Source organism: Pristiophorus japonicus, chromosome 19, assembly GCF_044704955.1.
Source record: "Pristiophorus japonicus isolate sPriJap1 chromosome 19, sPriJap1.hap1, whole genome shotgun sequence".
Classification (NCBI taxonomy): domain Eukaryota; kingdom Metazoa; phylum Chordata; class Chondrichthyes; family Pristiophoridae; genus Pristiophorus; species Pristiophorus japonicus.
Window position 1 is genome coordinate 88,177,607 of NC_091995.1, and position 18,122 is coordinate 88,195,728.

At 44.9% G+C, this 18,122-nt stretch overlaps 1 protein-coding gene across 6 annotated transcripts in view; it reads right to left on the reverse strand.

Moving 5' to 3' along the window:
* The window catches only part of LOC139230022 (F-box only protein 47-like), a 49,333-nt gene that overhangs the window by 12,979 nt on the left and 18,232 nt on the right, over positions 1 to 18,122 (reverse strand). For all 6 annotated transcript variants that reach the window (XM_070861750.1, XM_070861751.1, XM_070861753.1 and 3 more), the window contains 5 exons: positions 11,649 to 11,726; positions 10,671 to 10,779; positions 4,422 to 4,598; positions 3,182 to 3,325; positions 765 to 907 (listed from right to left, as the gene is read on the reverse strand). In XM_070861750.1, coding sequence (XP_070717851.1) covers positions 765 to 907; positions 3,182 to 3,325; positions 4,422 to 4,598; positions 10,671 to 10,779; positions 11,649 to 11,726 — 651 coding nt within the window. The remainder of the gene's footprint in view (positions 1 to 764; positions 908 to 3,181; positions 3,326 to 4,421; positions 4,599 to 10,670; positions 10,780 to 11,648; positions 11,727 to 18,122) is intronic.

Here is an 18,122-nt window from a genome sequence, read left to right on the forward strand (position 1 = left end):
AAATGCTGGAAGATGCACTCCAGGCCAGTCAGCACCTGAAAGAGAAAAATAGGGTTAACATTTCGGCTGGGACCTTTCATCAGAATTAGAAGCAGATTGGAGACCAGGCGCAAAGTAAAGCTCTCTCCACTCTGCCCCAACTATGTGCCAGAAACCCAACCTCTGACGAATAGCGCCCAAAGCAAAAGTTAACATTTCAACTTCCCATCACCAACCAGCCAATCTTAGGGTCTATCCAAGTACGATTACAAACTTAATGCCAATTTTATTGATTTAGGGGCAATTCTGTGCTGTGCCCTTATTAGGAATTGTCCAATGTCACCCCATACTACGTTCCGTCGTGAGAGAAGTTTTTCATCCCAACTCAAGTTTCAGTTGTGAAAGAAAAGGATTATTATTCATAACAGAAGAGGATTATTCTTAACACTGGGCTGTACAATTTATGATCTTTAAAATTGTGGCAGGCATCCAAGCTATAATTCTGGATGTAACTACAGTTTTGGGGCCTCTGAAACTACTTTTCAGCCCACTTTTAATTCTCATAATCTCTCTTTTCAGTAACTATTTCCATTCTCCCCCTCCCCAGACTGCTCTCAACCAGCCTTAATCTTCTTACCAGGGCACTTTACAAAGACACGAAAATTGAAAAGAAAACATCTGTTTAGTTACACCCATAACTGCGATAGCCCGAGGATACCTGAACGTAACAAATAGGTTCTCCTCAGTCTGATGCAATCTGATTCAGTTCTTTTCTATCTACTCACCAAAGACAGGAACACAATGAGTGTGGCGAGTTCATTGAGTCTCCCGTTTACAGCTTTATTGGCCAGGAATGTAAAGCACATGTTATTTCCACAACAAATCAGAAGACGGGCACTGTTCTCCAGCAGCCACTCTTGAGGGAAACCTGGAATGAACACAGACCAGTCATCAGCCCCTTTTCAATTTTTCCAAATTTCTCCTCTTTTCTGCCCTATTCTCCTCAAGGCTAGAACTCCTTCTGGGGTACATCTCCATGGGCATCAGCAGCTTGTACCTTGCCCAGGTGGCCATTCTTCATTTGTGAGCCTACGTAGTGAATGTCATCTGGACTATTCAACTCTTGGGACATCGCATACAAGCTCCATCCTGTCTTTGCCTGAAGTGCACACATGCACCTTTTAAGCAGGGATCGCTGGATATCACTCCCCCCACTTCTTAATCCGGGCATGCCAAGGAAACATCCTGTTCACTGTCCTGAACAAACTCAACTAACTTAGTCAAGTCAAACCTGGGACCCACTCAGCCAAATGGCTCAGTATCATATGGTGTGTTTATGCATTAAAATCGGGGCAACAAACAGTCATTCCCTCTAATTATCAGTGGAAAAGACTTGCATTTACGTAGCACCTTTCACGACCACCGGACGTCTCAACAATGAAGTACTTTTGGAGTGTAGTCACTGTTGTAAAGTGGAAGACACGGCAGCCAATTTGCGCACAGCAAACTCCCACAAACAGCAATGTGATAATGACCAGATAACCTGTTTTTTTGTTATGCTGATTGAGGGATAAATATTGGCCAGGACACCGGGGATAATACTCCCCTGCTCTTCTTCAAAATAGTGCCATGGGATCTTTTACGCCCACCTGAGAGAGCAGACGAGGTCTCAGACTGGCGCAATCCAAGGTTCAGGAGTACGTGCTGAGGGACGCACTAAAGATTAGTGCAGTCGCTACAAAGGCACAATGGGGAAGAGCCACAGTTTAAGGCCCTTCCGCCACGGTAAACCCAGGGGATGGAATCAGACCCCCCTCGGGCTGTACTTTTTTTAAATTTCAAAATATACTTTATTCATGTAAAAATTTGTACAGTACATTCAAAAGCGGTTCAGTACATTTAGCTGCGGCCAGCAATCCCATACACTACATTTGGGTGCTGACGGCAGATCCGTTCGATACATTTCCTCGCTTTCCTCGGGCTGTACTTGCTAATCTGCTTGTATACATAGAGCACCATGTACTGAAAAACACCTGTGTTGTGCCATGTATAATGAAAGTCTCTGCATTGTTTAGTAACTTGTAAAGAAATGTAAATGTATCCCCATCCGTTCCGTGTATTGCTTTCATCTGCATAGCGCTACATGTAACGTGATTCGTAATCGGTATTGAAATGTATCCTGGAATGTAACGTAAACCTGTTCTCATCTGCTCCATGTAATACCCTCATTTGCACAGTACTACATGTAATGTGATTTACGGATTGTACTAAACTGTACCTTGAAATGAAACGCAACCTAGTGCATTGTATGGAACTGCTGTTAGCATCCAAACGAATTGTATGGAATTGCTGACCACAAGGTACTAAACTATTTTCCAATGTATTGTGAAAATGTGATATGAATAAAGTATATTTTTGGAAAAAAAAAGACGAGGCCTCGGTTTAACGTCTCATCCAAAAGACGGCACACCTCCGACAGTGCAGCGCTCCCTCATCACTGTACTGGAGTGGGGCTTGAACCCACAGTCTTCTGACTCAGGGGTGAGTGTGCTACCCACTGAGCCACAGCTGACAGAGGAGTGCACCGTGCAAAGTTAAAGTGCCAAATAAGAACTAGAGATTATACAAATTAGTGGATATGTTGCCGAGGCTTCCATCAACAATGCTCCATGTTATGTTGGACAACACGCTTGAAAATAGAGCTGGTTGCACATCTGGTTAACAAGAAGGTCTGAAGATTAGAAAGCGAATTACAGACATGGTGATCAAATACTCTATAGGATATCATAGTTCCTGTGCTGCTGGGATTATAGAAATGTCAACCATAAACTTTATCTACAAGATGACAAGATGCCTTCAAGCACAGTCTCCTCAGTTCATGCAATTCACTTTCTTTCCCCTCGGTAACTCTTAACCTCTCCATCACAATTTCTTGCCTCTATTTTACTTATACTACCAGTCGATACTTTTCTGAATATACTTCTTTTGTTTCTTCTCAGCCTGGAATTATCCATCCATTAACACATTTGTCCTCCCTGCATCCTACGACGAGCATTATTTTTTTTACATGAAACCGAGAGACATCGCATCATCTACCACTCTTATTCCTTCTTTCCCAGGACCTCGAAACTGTGGACCTCATTACCTCGCGCATTCTTTCCTTTCTCTTACAATCTGCAGGCATTTTAAAAAATGCAGTTACCTGCCAATTCTTCTAACAAGGTGAAGATGTCATCCGCTGTCCATTCCTTGGCATTTTCATGCAGTAATCTAACCGCTGCTGCAAGACCCTTTATACTGTCCTCGCTCGCAGGTATCTGGGTCATATGATGCCAATGGATCTGACCTGAGAATGAAATGTAAACAAACAACAACATTTTGCATTTATAGAACACTTTGAAAGTAGTCACAAGACTCTTCCTACTGGAGAAAGAGTGCTGAGTGTAGTACAGGATGGGCCATGCATGTGAAACTGTATCCCAGCATGGATATGCATCTCCATGAGGGGAAAAAAAGAAAATTAGAAACAAGAGATGTTTGTTTAAACATGAAAGAATTGACTCTTACTGGAATAGTACCACTCATCGTCTGGCATGTCACATGATGGCCGAGTGGTTATGTTACTGGACTAGTAATCCACAGGCCTGAACTAATAATCCAGAGACATGAGTTCAAATCCCACTACAGCAACTGGGGAATTTAATTTAATTTCAGTTAATTAAATAATTCTGAAATTTAAAAAGCTAGTATCAGTAATGGTGACCATGAAACTACCGGATTGTCGGAAAAACCCTTCAGGCTCACTAATGTCCTTTAGGGAAGGAAATCTGCTGCCCTTACCCGGTCTGGCCGATATGTAACTCCAGACCCACAGCAATGTGGTTGACTCTTCACTGCCTTTTGAAATGGCCCAGCGAGCCACTCAGCTGTATCAAACCGCTACAACAAAGTCAGCACCTTCACCACACGGACTGCATTTCAAGAAGGCGGCTCACCACCACCTTCTCAAGGAGAATTAGGGATGGGCAATAAATGCTGGCCTTGCCAGCAACGCCCACATCCTGTGAACAAATTTTTTTAAAAGTCGGAAGGGTGTGTCACCTTTAATTTGTTTATTGGGTGGGCAGCCTATTCGAAATAGGTGTGGTTTTTCCTATTTCCGAGCCAGTGAGCCAGCTCCGCGAGTGCTGCAGAGCTCTGTGCGGCCGCGCAGCTTAAAGGGAACATTGGTGTCACCGACGATGCCCATCATGATTGATTAGCCACACTTACTGTTCAGCCTTGCACATGAGGAGTGATCGCTTGAGGGAGGTACTCGAAAGTTGCCCGCACTCATGATGCTGTGCTTCAGCAAGAATCAGGTACGTCAAAAAATAAGGGAGAAAATTAATTTTTTTTAAAAAGTATATAAAAAAGTTCAAGAGTTCTAAGCCTGTCCTTACCATCACTGATGGACATAGGTCCGTAGAGTAGATACAGCAATCTTGCTTGGTTCACCATCGGCCATGGCTTTAGGATGCGAGTCAGCCAGAAAGCTATGTCGCACTGATGCTCCCAGTGATCTAAGAGAACCCGTCGGTAGAACAGACGGATCTGTAACTCCAGCTTTCTAGTCGCACCTATTACAAGCGCAAAACAAAAGAAAAATCAGAAATTCTACAAATTCGAAGACTATGATGTATGATTTATAGGATTCAGATCGCTAGAATAAATATTTATGTCATGAATAGCCCCGTGTGGATTTGTTGGGGGGGGGGGGGGAAGGAGAGACATAGGAACAAGAAAATGTTGACACGAGGAAACTTGTGCATCCTCTCTATGTATAACTAATGCTACCAGGAGTCTTAGGTACCACTACAATTCGTATCATTGGCTAGAAAGCTCTCACAATCTTCTCTGCAAAGTAACGTCTACTCTTTAGTCTTTGGAGGTGATACGTGATGGCATTTCCAAATTCACTGGGCAAGTTTATGTCCCCTACTGCAAAGTTTCTGTTGCTGCCTTAAAGTCTCACCAACGAAAGCACAATGGCACAGTGTAAGAGTGCTCCAATGTGCTTTAAGACAGAGTGGTAAGCTAAAAGTAAGTAACTGTGTTTCCTTGCATAGTAAGTTGCTAAGCAGGGATATGCCAGTGGCAAAGATGCAGAGCAGACACGAGGCACTTTCCCCAGAGGGATGAATTTGGGTGGTCTCCCTGGTTGCTTTGTCCCCTCCCCTTATCAACCAGCTCAAGTGCAGCATTGGCTGAAGTCAGGGAGCAGATTGTCTGACTATTTAAATGCCTTCATGTGTGGCACAGAAAAATCTAAAAAAAGGGGAGAAAGTTTTTAAAATGATATTTGTGTATGGGGGCTCTCAGACACCAAAAGGTGTGGATAAAAAGCTTTATTGTGTCCCAGGGATAAATCCCCTTCCCCTCCCCAGGGCAGATCAGGCCTTTTCTGGCAGATACAATCATTTCAACTTGGGAACAATGGACTGCACACTGTTCAGAAAAATGGTAAAAAGAAAGAAGATTTGCATTTATATAGCGTCTTTCATGACCTCAAGATGCCCCAAAATGCTGTACAGCCAATGAAGTACTTTCTGAAGTGCCATCACTGTTGTAATGTAGGAAACGTGGCAGCCAATTTGCACATAGCAGGGTACGACAAACAGCAATGATATAATGACCGGATAATCTGTTTCTAGGTATTAGTTGAGGGATAAATATTGGCCAGGACACCAGAGAAAAATGCCCCTGCTCTTCTTCGAAACAGTGCCTCAGGATCTTTCATGTCCACCTGATTGGTGCTTGTGAGAAGAACCTGACTTCGACTCGGTGACATTCCACTGGGCCCCACCAGCAGTGTGATGGTGATGAGAACTCACTATGTGAGGATTCACAGGAATGCAAACACGAGTCCCATCAATGCTGTAAGAAACTGAACACCACATCACCTCACAGCTTAAGCTCTTCCAAGCAGTTATTATGATCGGGCTGATATGCTTTTCCCTCGAAAAGGAGACAGTACGGAGCCTTTAAACTTTTATGTGATTTGACAAACTAAGTACATTTTACATAATACCGCAGCAGCCTCTGGTGGCAAGAATTAAGCACTGCTTCCGAAAAACAGTGGCATTTAAGAGTGTTAAGCCTAGGTTTTCCATTCAATTATTTTACCGTTGGCAATAACCTATTTATTTTCAAACCTTATGGAGCCATTTGTTTTAAATTGATTACCACAATCATTAAAATATTTGTAATTGGAAAATCTAGAGCTTACTATTGGAGATTCCGAATGGATTTTAAGCAAAATTATCAGTATTATAGAAAGAAAAGACTTGTATTTATATAGCAGCTTTCACGACCACCGGATGTCTCAAAGCTCTCTACAGCCAATGAAGTACTTTTGGAGTGTGATCACTGTTGTAATGTAAGAAATGCGGCAGCCAAATTGCGCACAGCAAGCTCCCACAAACAGCAACGTGGCAATGACCAGAGAATCTGTTTTTGTTATGGTGATTGAGGGGTAAATATTGGCCAGGACACCGGGGATAACTCCCCTGCTCTTCTTCGAAATAGTGGCTGTGGGATCTTTTACGTCCATCTGAGAGAGCAGACGGGGCCTCGGTTTAACGTCTCATCCGAAAGACATAAGAACATAAGAACATAAGAATTAGGAACAGGAGTAAGCCATCTAGCCCCTCGAGCCTGCTCTGCCATTCAAAAAGATCATGGCTGATCTGGCCGTGGACTCAGCTCCACTTACCCGCCCGCTCCCCATAACCCTTAATTCCCTTATTGGTTAAAAATCTATCTGTGATTTGAATACATTCCATGAGCTAGCCTCAACTGCTTCCTTGGGCAGAGAATTCCACAGATTCACAACCCTCTGGGAAAAGAAATTCCTTCTCAACTCGGTTTTAAATTGTCTCCCCCGTATTTTGAGGCTGTGCCCCCTAGTTCTAGTCTCCCCGACCAGTGGAAACAACCTCTCTGCCTCTATCTTGTCTATCCCTTTCAGTATTTTAAATGTTTCTGTAAGATCACCCCTCATCTTTCTGAACTCCCACGATTAAAGACCCAGTCTACTCAATCTATCACCATAAGGTAACCCCCTCATCTCCGGAATCAGCCGAGTGAATCGTCTCTGTACCCCCTCCAAAGCGAGTATATCCTTCCTTAAGTAAGGTGACCAAAACTGCATGCAGTACTCCAGGTGCGGCCTCACCAATACCCTGTACAGTTGCAGCAGGACCTCCCTGCTTTTTACTTCATCCCTCTCGCAATGAAGGCCAACATTGCATTCGCCTTCCTGATTACCTGCTGCACCTGCAAACTAACTTTTTGGGATTCATACACAAGAACCCCCAGGTCCCTCTGCACCTCAGCATGTTGTAATTTCTCCCCATTCAAATAATATTCCCTTTTACTGTTTTTTTTCCCAAGGTGGATGACCTCACATTTTCCGACATTGTATTCCATCTGCCAAACCTTAGCCCATTCGCTTAACCTATCTAAATCTCTTTGCAGCCTCTCTGTGTCCTCCACACAACCCGCTTTCCCACTAATTTTTGTGTCATCTGCAAATTTTGTTACACTACACTCTGTCCCCGCTTCCAGGTCATCTATGTATATTGTAAACAGTTGTGGTCCCAGCACCGATCCCTGTGGCACACCACTAACCACCGATTTCCAACCGAAAAGGACCCATTTATCCCGAATCTCTGCTTTCTGTTAGCCAGCCAATTCTCAATCCATGCTAATACATTTCCTCTGACTCCGCGTACCTTTATCTTCTGCAGTAACCTTTTGTGTGGCACCTTATCGAATGCCTTTTGGAAATCTAAATACACCACATCCATCGGTGCACCTCTATCCACCATGCTCGTTATATCCTCAAAGAATTCCAGTAAATTAGTTAAACATGATTTCCCCTTCATGAATCCATGTTGCATCTGCTTGACTGTACTATTCCTATCTAGATGTCCCGCTATTTCTTCCTTAATGATAGCTTCAAGCATTTTCCCCACTACAGATGTTAAACTAACCGGCCTATAGTTACCTGCCTTTTGTCTGCCCCCTTTTTTAAACAGAGGCGTTACATTAGCTGCTTTCCAATCCGCTGGTACCTCCCCAGAGTCCAGAGAATTTTGGTAGATTATAACGAATGCATCTGCTATAACTTCCGCCATCTCTTTTAATACCTTGGGATGCATTTCATCAGGACCAGAGGACTTGTCTACCTTCAGTCCCATTAGCCTGTCCAGCACTACCTCTCTAGTGATAGTGATTGTCTCAAGGTCCTCCCTTCCCACATTCCCGTGACCAGCAATTTTTGTTTTTTGTGCCTTCCTCTGTGAAGACCGAAGCAAAATAATTGTTTAAGGTCTCAGCCATTTCCACATTTCCCATTATTAAATCCCCTTTCTCATCTTCTAAGGGACCAACATTTACTTTAGTCACTCTCTTCCGTTTTATATATCGGTAAAAGCTTTTAGTATCTGTTTTTATATTTTGCGCAAGTTTACTTTCGTAATCTATCTTTCCTTTCTTTATTGCTTTCTTAGTCATTCTTTGCTGTCGTTTAAAATTTTCCCAATCTTCTAGTTTCCCACTAACCTTGGCCACCTTATACGCATTGGTTTTTAATTTGATACTCTCCTTTATTTCCTTGGTTATCCACGGCTGGTTATCCCTTCTCTTACCGCCCTTCTTTTTCACTGGAATATATTTTTGTTGAGCACTATGAAGCAGCTCCTTAAAAGTCCTCCACTGTTCCTCAATTGTGCCACCGTTTAGTCTGTGTTCCCAGTCTACTTTAGCTAACTCTGCCCTCATCCCACTGTAGTCCCCTTTGTTTAAGCATAGTACGCTCATTTGAGACACTACTTCCTCACCCTCAATCTGTATTACAAATTCAACCATACTGTGATCACTCATTCCGAGAGGATCTTTTACGAGGAGATCGTTTATTATTCCTGTCTCATTACACAGGACCAGATCTAAGATGGCTTGCTCCCTTGTAGGTTCTGTTACATACTGTTCTAAGAAACAATCCCGTATGCATTCTATGAATTCCTCCTCCAGGCTACCCCGTGCGATTTGATTTGACCAATCGATATGTAGGTTAAAATCCCCCATGACTACTGCCGTTCCTTTTTCACATGCCTCCATTATTCCCTTGATTATTGCCCGCCCCACCGTGAAGTTATTATTTGGGGGCCTATAAACTACGCCGACCAGTGACTTTTTCCCCTTACTATCTCTAATCTCCACCCACAATGATTCAACATTTTGTTCATTCGAGCCAAAATCATCTCTCACAACTGCCCTGATGTCATCCTTTATTAACAGAGCTACCCCACCTCCTTTCCCTTCTTGTCTATCCTTCCGAATTGTCAGATACCCCTGTATGTTTAATTCCCAGTCTTGGCCACCCTGCAACCACGATTCTGTAATGGCCACCAAATCATACCCATTTGTAATGATTTGTGCCGTCAACTCATTTACTTTATTTCGAATGCTGCATGCGTTTAGGTAGAGTGTTTTAATACTAGTTTTTAAACCATTATTTTTAGTTTTGACCCCTCCTGCAGCCCCTTTATATTCATACATATTGTCCCTTCCTATCACCTTGTGGTTTACACTTACCCCAGTGCTACTCTGCTCTGTTGCCTCCTGCCTTTCGCATTCTTCCTTGGGGTCCTGTTCATCTGCGCTCTCACCCACTCTAACTAGCTCAGAGCCCTCTCCTGGGTTCCGAATACTCGCATTGACAGCACCTCCGACAGTGCAGCGCTCCCTCAGCACTGCGCTGGGAGTGTCAGCCTTAGATTTTTGTGCTCAAGTCCCTGGAGTGGGACTCGCACCCACATTTTACTACAGAAGCTATACAATTAATCTCATTTAATTGTACGCTCCTCTTTAAAAAGGAGTTTGGCCATCAGGCTCCTTATTACAAATCAAAAGATTAGTTACAAAAGATTGAACTTAACATCCTTTTATTTTTGTATACATGCAAATATTCTTTTCCCTGAAGCACGTGCCTCTTGTTGGTGCCAGCCTCGCGCTGGAATTTTGCACAAGTGGCTATTCTTCATGCGCGAGCCTTGCGTGTAAGTATTGGCAAGCTATTTCATCATGCAGGGAAGCTCGAGTCACTGGAAAACAATCGGGAGCAGGAACAAGGGCAGATTTTCTTCCTCCGCAACCCAGGGACGATGAGGTCAACTGCTGGCCCAGCTGGAGACGAGCTCTTTCAGTATGCAGCCGTGATCAAACCCGGGACTTTTCTGGTTAGTATGGCGTAGTATCATATCAAGAGTGCATTTATCCACTGAGTCATCACTGTCTGTACATATTAATTTTTGCTTCAACAGTGATTGCGTTTGAAGCCTTCACTGGGGCTTCTGGCTGGAAAGAGTTGCTGAGCCCAACATTGCATGGGTGCTGAATTAACAGACAGAGCTGGGATGACATGTTCACTGAAGCAAATTGCTGTTAATGGCTGTATCACTAATATTTTAGCTCAGCTCCATAACACTGTCAAGCGTAGTAATTTTCCCCAGCTATTTCCCTCAAACCATCAACTGACCTAGTATAGTTTAAAATTAGGCATATATCAATTTGCATATGCACCATGTTTGGCATTGTGCTTTCACTGGTTGACCTTGCCTGCTCCATTGTAATTTTGACCAAGTTACCTGGTCTACTGCACACCACACTTTGCATTTTTCGTGGCAGATTTGCACCTTCACTCAGAAAGTTAAACACACGATGGCACTCCAGCTCATCCCAGCCGGCTATAAGAGTCTGCAGGAAGGTGTAAGAAAATTTGTATTACATGACAATTGCAAAATGTAGAGTTCTCTTTTTTTTTCCTCCCTTAAGTTACTTTATTGCTTTCTTCCCTCCCCGGGTCTCTTCATTTTACAACTGAGGTGGAGGATTGCTTCTCTGCCTCCAGCAATACCTCGATAAATACCAGGAGGGTGAACAGGAGCTGGCAGAGTAACTCTCCCTCCAATTTTCTCTTCCACTCAAGCCAAGCTTTTACGTACAGCTCTAGTGGGCAAAGATCCACAGACAAAAACTGCCCCAATTCAATACTAACGGGTAGTTTAAGTCAGGGAGGACACAAGATGGCTGCAATGACACCAACACAGTTGGCTCTTAACTGCCCTCTGAAGTGGCATAGTAAGTCATTCAGTTGTATCAAACCATTATGAACAGCGGTTCAAGAAGAAGGCCTACCACTATCTTTTCAGGGTAACCAGGGATGGACCTTGCCAGCAACGCCCACATCCCAAGAATGAATGAGCTGTGTTGTGTCTATCCTGAAGCATATTCGTCCTCTCAAGGTTATGCAAGGGTACGGCAAGAACATAAGAGAAAAGATAATTCAGCCTGCTCCTTCCAGTCTAAGCATGGCAGCCCAACCATAATCTCCCCACCCCGAATTTCATACTCTCCGCCTACCTACGTGAATCAAACAGATCTGTTATTATCTCAATGACCCTCAACACCCTTTTAAAACAAGTATTGATTAAAACAATGAGGGTGAATAAATATTTGTTAATAACTTGGGAAAGCAAGGAAGGCCTTAATTCCACAGCAGATCATTACATCCTTTTTACACATTACCAAAAACCATAATGTATCATCACTACTTATAGCCTTACCTGTAACAACATCCCGAAACAAGCAAATCCTGAACACTGTGCAAGCATTGTACAGCCACCCATCCTGAAGCATGGATTCTGACAAGGGGAAAGAATAAAAAGACACCTTTAAGAACAATATTAACACAGAGAGAGACAGAAAATATTGGAATAAAAAAGGCACGTTTGGGGCGGATAATTTGAATTCACCGAAGTTATAGCGCCGTAGAGCTGGGGCAGAGAATGGAACGATATTTGGGACTTTATTTCTTGGGAAGCCTACTGGCGCTCTCGGGTGCTGTTGGAGGCGGGAGCGGGACGCAACAGAGTCGGGAGCGGAGCGGAAGGCAAGTGGTGTCATTTAGCGCGGCGCTGATGTGTCGCAACATCCCCCCTTCACTTAAAGGAGAGGTATGCTGCCAGGCCTAGTGAGGCCTCCAGGGAGCCCACTGGGCCATCAGGGAGCGGGTTTGGCTGGGCCAGCGGCCTGGCACCCAAGAGGGGGTACGGCCTGGCCGAACCCGTGGCCATCATTGGTCTCATGGCCTCCTTCCGTGCTGTAAAGGCTGTACGTAAGCAGTTGAGGAGTGGTGAGTTAGGGATCGTGGCCGCAGGGTAGAGGCCAGAAAAAGAAAGAATGTGCATTTATATAGCGCCTTTCATGACCTCGGGTTGTCCCAAAGTGTTTTACAGCCAATGAAGTACCTTTTGAATTGTAGTCACTGTTGCAATGTAGGCAACGTGGCAGCCAATTTTACGCAAAAATCAGCAATGAGATAATGACCAAATAATCTGTTTTAGCGATGTTGGTTGAAATATAAATAATGGCCCAGAACACCGGGGCAGCTCCTCTGCTCTTCTTTGAAAAGTGCCCCTGAGACAGTTTACGTACAGTTTAACATCACATCCGAAAGACAAAGAATATAAAACTTGGGTGGGGCTGGTGAGAGGCACAGGAGCCTATTTTCGGGTCCTCCGTAGGGCAGGAAGGGGGCTATGTATCGCTCCAATCCCCTACCGATCCGCCCAATACCATATCTGACCCATTTTGGAAATAAGCAGTCAGGGTGCTCGCGTGTTTCAATCACGAGCTTACTTGTAACACACAAATCAGGGTCCGATGCCATTCGCAGGGACTGATGCGGAGAATGCACCAGTTTCTTCTGTCTTCTTAATTATTAAGAGTTATAAAACATTTCCTTTCAAAAGAGACTTATCACAGTATATCAAATGGCAGACTATACTACTTGTTTAGGATCTTTTTTTATACTGAAGATTAAGAAATATAAAACTTAACTATTTAATTAATTGGTATATTTCCTTTTTTCCCGAACAGATCTGTAACAATAATTAGTGCAAAGGTTCTGCATAGATAAACATCAGGACCTCCCATTAAACTTGTGACAGTCCTTCCCAAATTTGCCACTCATCTTAATCCTTTTTCGGCTGTTTGGTTTTGAGTTTTCGTTCAGAAACACATATAAAGAAACGCTACTGTCTATCCATTTTTTAATAGATTGCAAGATATAAACAATAAATGATGGCAACATTTCACTTGTCACACATGCATGGAGACCCGAAAAATATTGGAAGAAAAATCAGAGATGAACAAAAGAAGCTTGCAGAAAGAAATAAAATTCAACTCCCAAGCTTCCGAGAGGGAGTAGGCACATTGGAGCAAAACTTATTACACAGTGTAATACATGCACCTGTGAGTATGCTCACAGGTTTATAGAGCTGTCGTACGCGGTGTCCACCGGTACGCTCGCGGCCTTCTGCGAGAGGTGGGCGCCGGAGGGACTGGAGTGCATCGTTACCCCCAGCAACCAAATTTTGATTTTATATGTTTTAAAGTTTAATTTGCTTTAATTGCCGGATTTTTAGTGTCCCCCTCCCCTTTCATAGGGGGCACTTGTAAAATATATGGTTTTAATGCCCCCCAAAAAAAAATCACAAAAAAAACACACAAAAAAACAAAGAAAAACAAAAAACATTTAAAAAAACAAAGGGTCAGTTAAAAGTGTCTGGAGTGTCCCCCAGATTGGGGGGCACTTGATCTAATGTTTATTTTGTTCCCCCCCGCAAAAGAGTTGTAGAGCTGTCGCACGCGGTGTCCACCGGTACGCTCGCGGCCTTCCGCGAGAGGTGGGCGCCGGAGGGACTGGAGTGCATCATCACCCCCGGCAACCAAATTTTAATTTGATTTTATATGTTTTAAAGTTTAATTTTTTTTAATTGCCGGTTTTAGTGTCCCACTCCCCTTTTATAGGGGGCACTTGTAAAATATATGGTTTTAATGCCACCCAAAAAAATCACAAAAAAACATTTAAAAAAATAAAGGGGCAGTTAAAAGTGTCTGGAGTGTCCCCCAGATCGGGGGGGGGGGGTACTTGATCTAATGTTTATTTTGTTCCCCCAAAAGAGTTGTAGAGCTGTCGTTCCGTGCCTACATCCGAGCCAGGGTGTCCCTGGAGATGGAGCACGCGGTGTCCACCGGTACGCTCGCGGCCTTCCGTGAGAGGTGGGCGCCGGAGGGACTGGAGTGCATCATCACCCCCGGCAACCACATTTTAATTTGATTTTATATGTTTTAAAGTTTAATTTGTTTTAATTGCCGGTTTTAGTATCCCCCTCCCCTTTTATAGGGGGCACTTGTAATAATTTATGCTTTTAAAACCCCCCAAAAAACATTTAAAAAACCCACAAAAAAAACCATTAAAAAAAAACACAAAAAAATTTTTTTTTTTAAAAAAGGGCAGTTGAAAAGTGTTTGGAGTGTCCCCCAGATTGGGGGGACACTTGATTTAACGTTTATTTTTGCTTCCCTAAAAGAGTTGTAGAGCTGTCGTCACCAAAAGAGTTGTAGAGCTGTCGTATGCCTGAAGAGCTGGCACGGCACCTATCTTGGGCCGATGTCCGGCGTGCAGCCAATGCCATCAAGTCGCTAAAAACAGCTCTGGGCCCCTCACTCCATTAGGTGTGTCGAGGAGATTCAAGCACGTGGGGAGATCCCGTCCGAACGGAATTCCTCATTGGCGCCAAGCCCCGAAACCTCCCTCGGGAGCCGGCGCCTCACAACTTGAGCCGCCTCGGGGAAATCCCCTCCGTGCCTTTCAGTTCTGTGTGGAGGGATTTCCTGTACGGGCTGCTCCTGCACACTCTCAACCTTGCCATCCTCGTCTGCCGTCCGGACACGCCATGGCGCACCATCTTGCCGTCCGGAGGGTCCCCGATGGAGTGCACTCTATGCGGGAGTCCTCCCATTATTTATCGGGGACTTGGCCTGGAAGGTGGTGCATGGAGCAGTCCCGTGCAATAAATTTTTAAGTCGGTTCACGGGCTCCCAGGCCGCCTGCAATTTAAGAGTCCGTGTTCCACGTTTTTCTTGAATGTACGAGGTTGCAGCCCCTGTTCCAGTATTTAAAGGGGCTGCTCCTGAAATTCTGGCTGCACTTCAGTCCCACATTCCTGATCTTTGAGCACCCTGTGCGGAGGGGAGCGGGTAGGTCCGAAGGCCTCCTCGTAGGACTGCTCCTGGGCACGGCCAAGGGTGCCATCAGCCGGTCTAGGCAGCGGGCAGTCATTCAGCCCGACTGCCTGCCTGTCTTCCGCGGTTACATCCGAGCCAGGGTGTCCCTGGAGATGGAGCGTGCGGTATCCACCGGTATGCTCGTAGCCTTCCGCGAGAGGTGAGCATGGGAGGAACTGGAGTGCGCCATCATCCCCAGCAACCAAATTTTAATTTGATCGTTAAAGTTTAATTTGTTTAATTTTACAGTTTTAGTCCCCCCTCCCCCCCACTGTTAACAAGGGGGCACTAGATTTATAGATACACAAAAATAATTGTGGAGCTGTTCCAGGCACCGTAGTAACTGGAGTGCATTATCATCCCCAGCAACCAAATTTTAATTTGAACCACGTAACATCTAAAGTTTAATTTGTTCATTTGTCGGTTTAGTGCCCCTTTAATAAGGGGCACTTGTATTAATGTTCTGCTAAAAATAGTTGTAGAGCCGTTGCATTGTGAGTGCCTTAGCCAGTCACGTGATGTTCACAAGACTCAATAAAACCCTAGCCAGTTGGATCTAGGTCATCCACGATGAGGTATGCAGTTGTGAGCCTGGTGGATAAACTGGTAATGTGTAGTGTGATTGTTAAACCTTTGCTAATAAACCAACTAGTTCTTAATAGCAATGTGTTGCTATGAATTCTTAAGCAAAGAACCGATTAAACAAATACACTACAGACAGATTTTCAAAAAGGAATATTGATGTAGTCGACCCCACTAATTGAGAATAGGTAGGTGAGTCCTCAACACCCTATTCGATCCGAGCTGAGCTTCAAACTTAAAAGAAAGCCTACTTCTACTTCTGTAACAACAGCCAAGTCTGCCCAAACCTCAACCGATCTGCTGCTAAAACCCTCATTCATACGATTGTCACCTCCAAGCTCAACTATTCCAATGCTCTCCTCGACAGCCTCCCACCCTCCGTGAGCCCCAGTTTATCCAAAACTCTGCTGCCTGTATTCTATCCTGCGCCAAGTCCCAGTCAACGACCACCGCAGACCTCACTGACCCACAACAGCTTACATTTGAAAATTCACCTCCTTGTGTTTAAATCCCTCCGTGGCCTCACCCTTCCCTGTCTGTACTCTCCCCCTACAACTCCATTCTCAAATTCGCCATTCCTCTGACTGGCCTCCTTGCATCGTCCCTCCCCACCCTCCATCTCACTTCAGCCGCCGAGATCTCATGCTCTGAATTCCCTCCTCACCCTTCCTCCTCTTCAATTTCCTCTCCTCCTTCAAGACCCTCCTTAAAACCCAACTCTTTGACTGCTGCTAATCACCACTATTATCTCTTTCTTTGTTTAGCCATCTATTTAATTATGCCTCTGTGAAGCGTCTTGGGTCAGTTTTCTACGTTAATGGTGCTCTAGAAATGCAGAGTGCAACCTGTACAAACGGACACCTGTAATAAACTTATTGCCAGTCTCAAATAGCCATTAGCATGCCGGGGACATTAAAGGGAGCAGTATGCGGCGGCCCTGCCCGGAAATCGGCGCAGTCCCAGCCTGCAAAACCATCAGCAGGCTGGGGCCATTAAAGGGAGCCGCGTGTGGCAGCCCTGCCCAAAAATCGATGCGTTCCCGGCCTCCAAGACCATCAGCAGGACGGGGCCATTAGAGGTAGCAGCGTGCGGCGGCATATCACTGCAGGGAGCAGCAAGTGCTGCTGCAGGAGGGCGACGGCTGATTGCAGCGCAGGCAGGTACAGCAGGAGTGGCGAGGTCGGGACGGTGGAGCGGCAAGAGTTCGTAGAGGGATGTGATCGGAGCCCAGGAGAGCCGAGAGTTCGGGGCCCAGAAGAGGCGAGGGCCCAAGGGCCAGCCCACACTGCGATATGTGTGCACACTAGGTCCGTGCAGCAGAGCTGGTCTCCAGTAGTCCTGGTTAATCCTTGCCACTGGACTAAGACCTAGCTCTGTCAAGTCCGTGCTGTGGCTGGGGTGCAACGGCCACCACACACTAAAAAAATCCATGCACAGGCATCTTCCACCCTTCAAGATGCAGTTCTGGATCCAGAATATTAGGTCCTTCATTGAAACACCTGTGAACTCATCCCTTTTCAACGTGGAAGCAAGTCATCCTCGTTTCGAGGGACTGCCTATGATGGTGATGATGACTTTGTAATAAATACAAGCTGCACTCTTAAATCACAGACACTCGGAAATTACGAACTATGGACAGCCTTCAATGTACCGAGTAGGGTATGGTAGCATAGCGGTTATGTTACTGAACTAGTAATTCAGAGGCCTGGACTAATAATCCGGAGCCATGAGTTCAAATCCCACAAGGAATTTAAAAGCTCCTATCAGTAATGGTGACCAGATTGTCGTAAAAATACTGGTTCACTAATGTCCTTTAGGGAAGGAAATCTGCCGTCCTTACCTGGTCTGGCCTATATATGTGATTCCAGACCCACAGTAATGTGGTTGACTCTTAACTGCCCGCTGAAATGGCCCAGCGAGCCACTCAGTTGTACCAAGCCGCTACAACAAAGCCAGCACTGTGGGAGTACCTTCACCACATGGACTGCAGCGGTTCAAGAAGATGGCTCACCACCACCTTCTCAAGGGGCAATTAGGGATGGGCAATAAATGATGCCCACATCCCGTGCACGAATAAATGTTTTAAAAGTCCGTTTAAAACTTAAAACACGGGACAAGCCGGTAAGTGCGAGGCGGCAGCGGGTGAAAGAAACTGCTTTTCTGGAATGGCGATTTCTTTACCCAGCATCCACTGCGGCACAGAAACCACTCTATCTCTGGGATTGAATGCTTTCAGAGCTCTAGCCCAGGGACAGAGCAATTTCTCTGCCACGATAGATGGGTAAATAACTCCAGATTCCACAAAAGCCGGGAACTGCGCCGTGCAACATCACATCTCATTCCACAGCTTCCTGGAATCGGGGGGTTCCTATCTTGAGCACTGC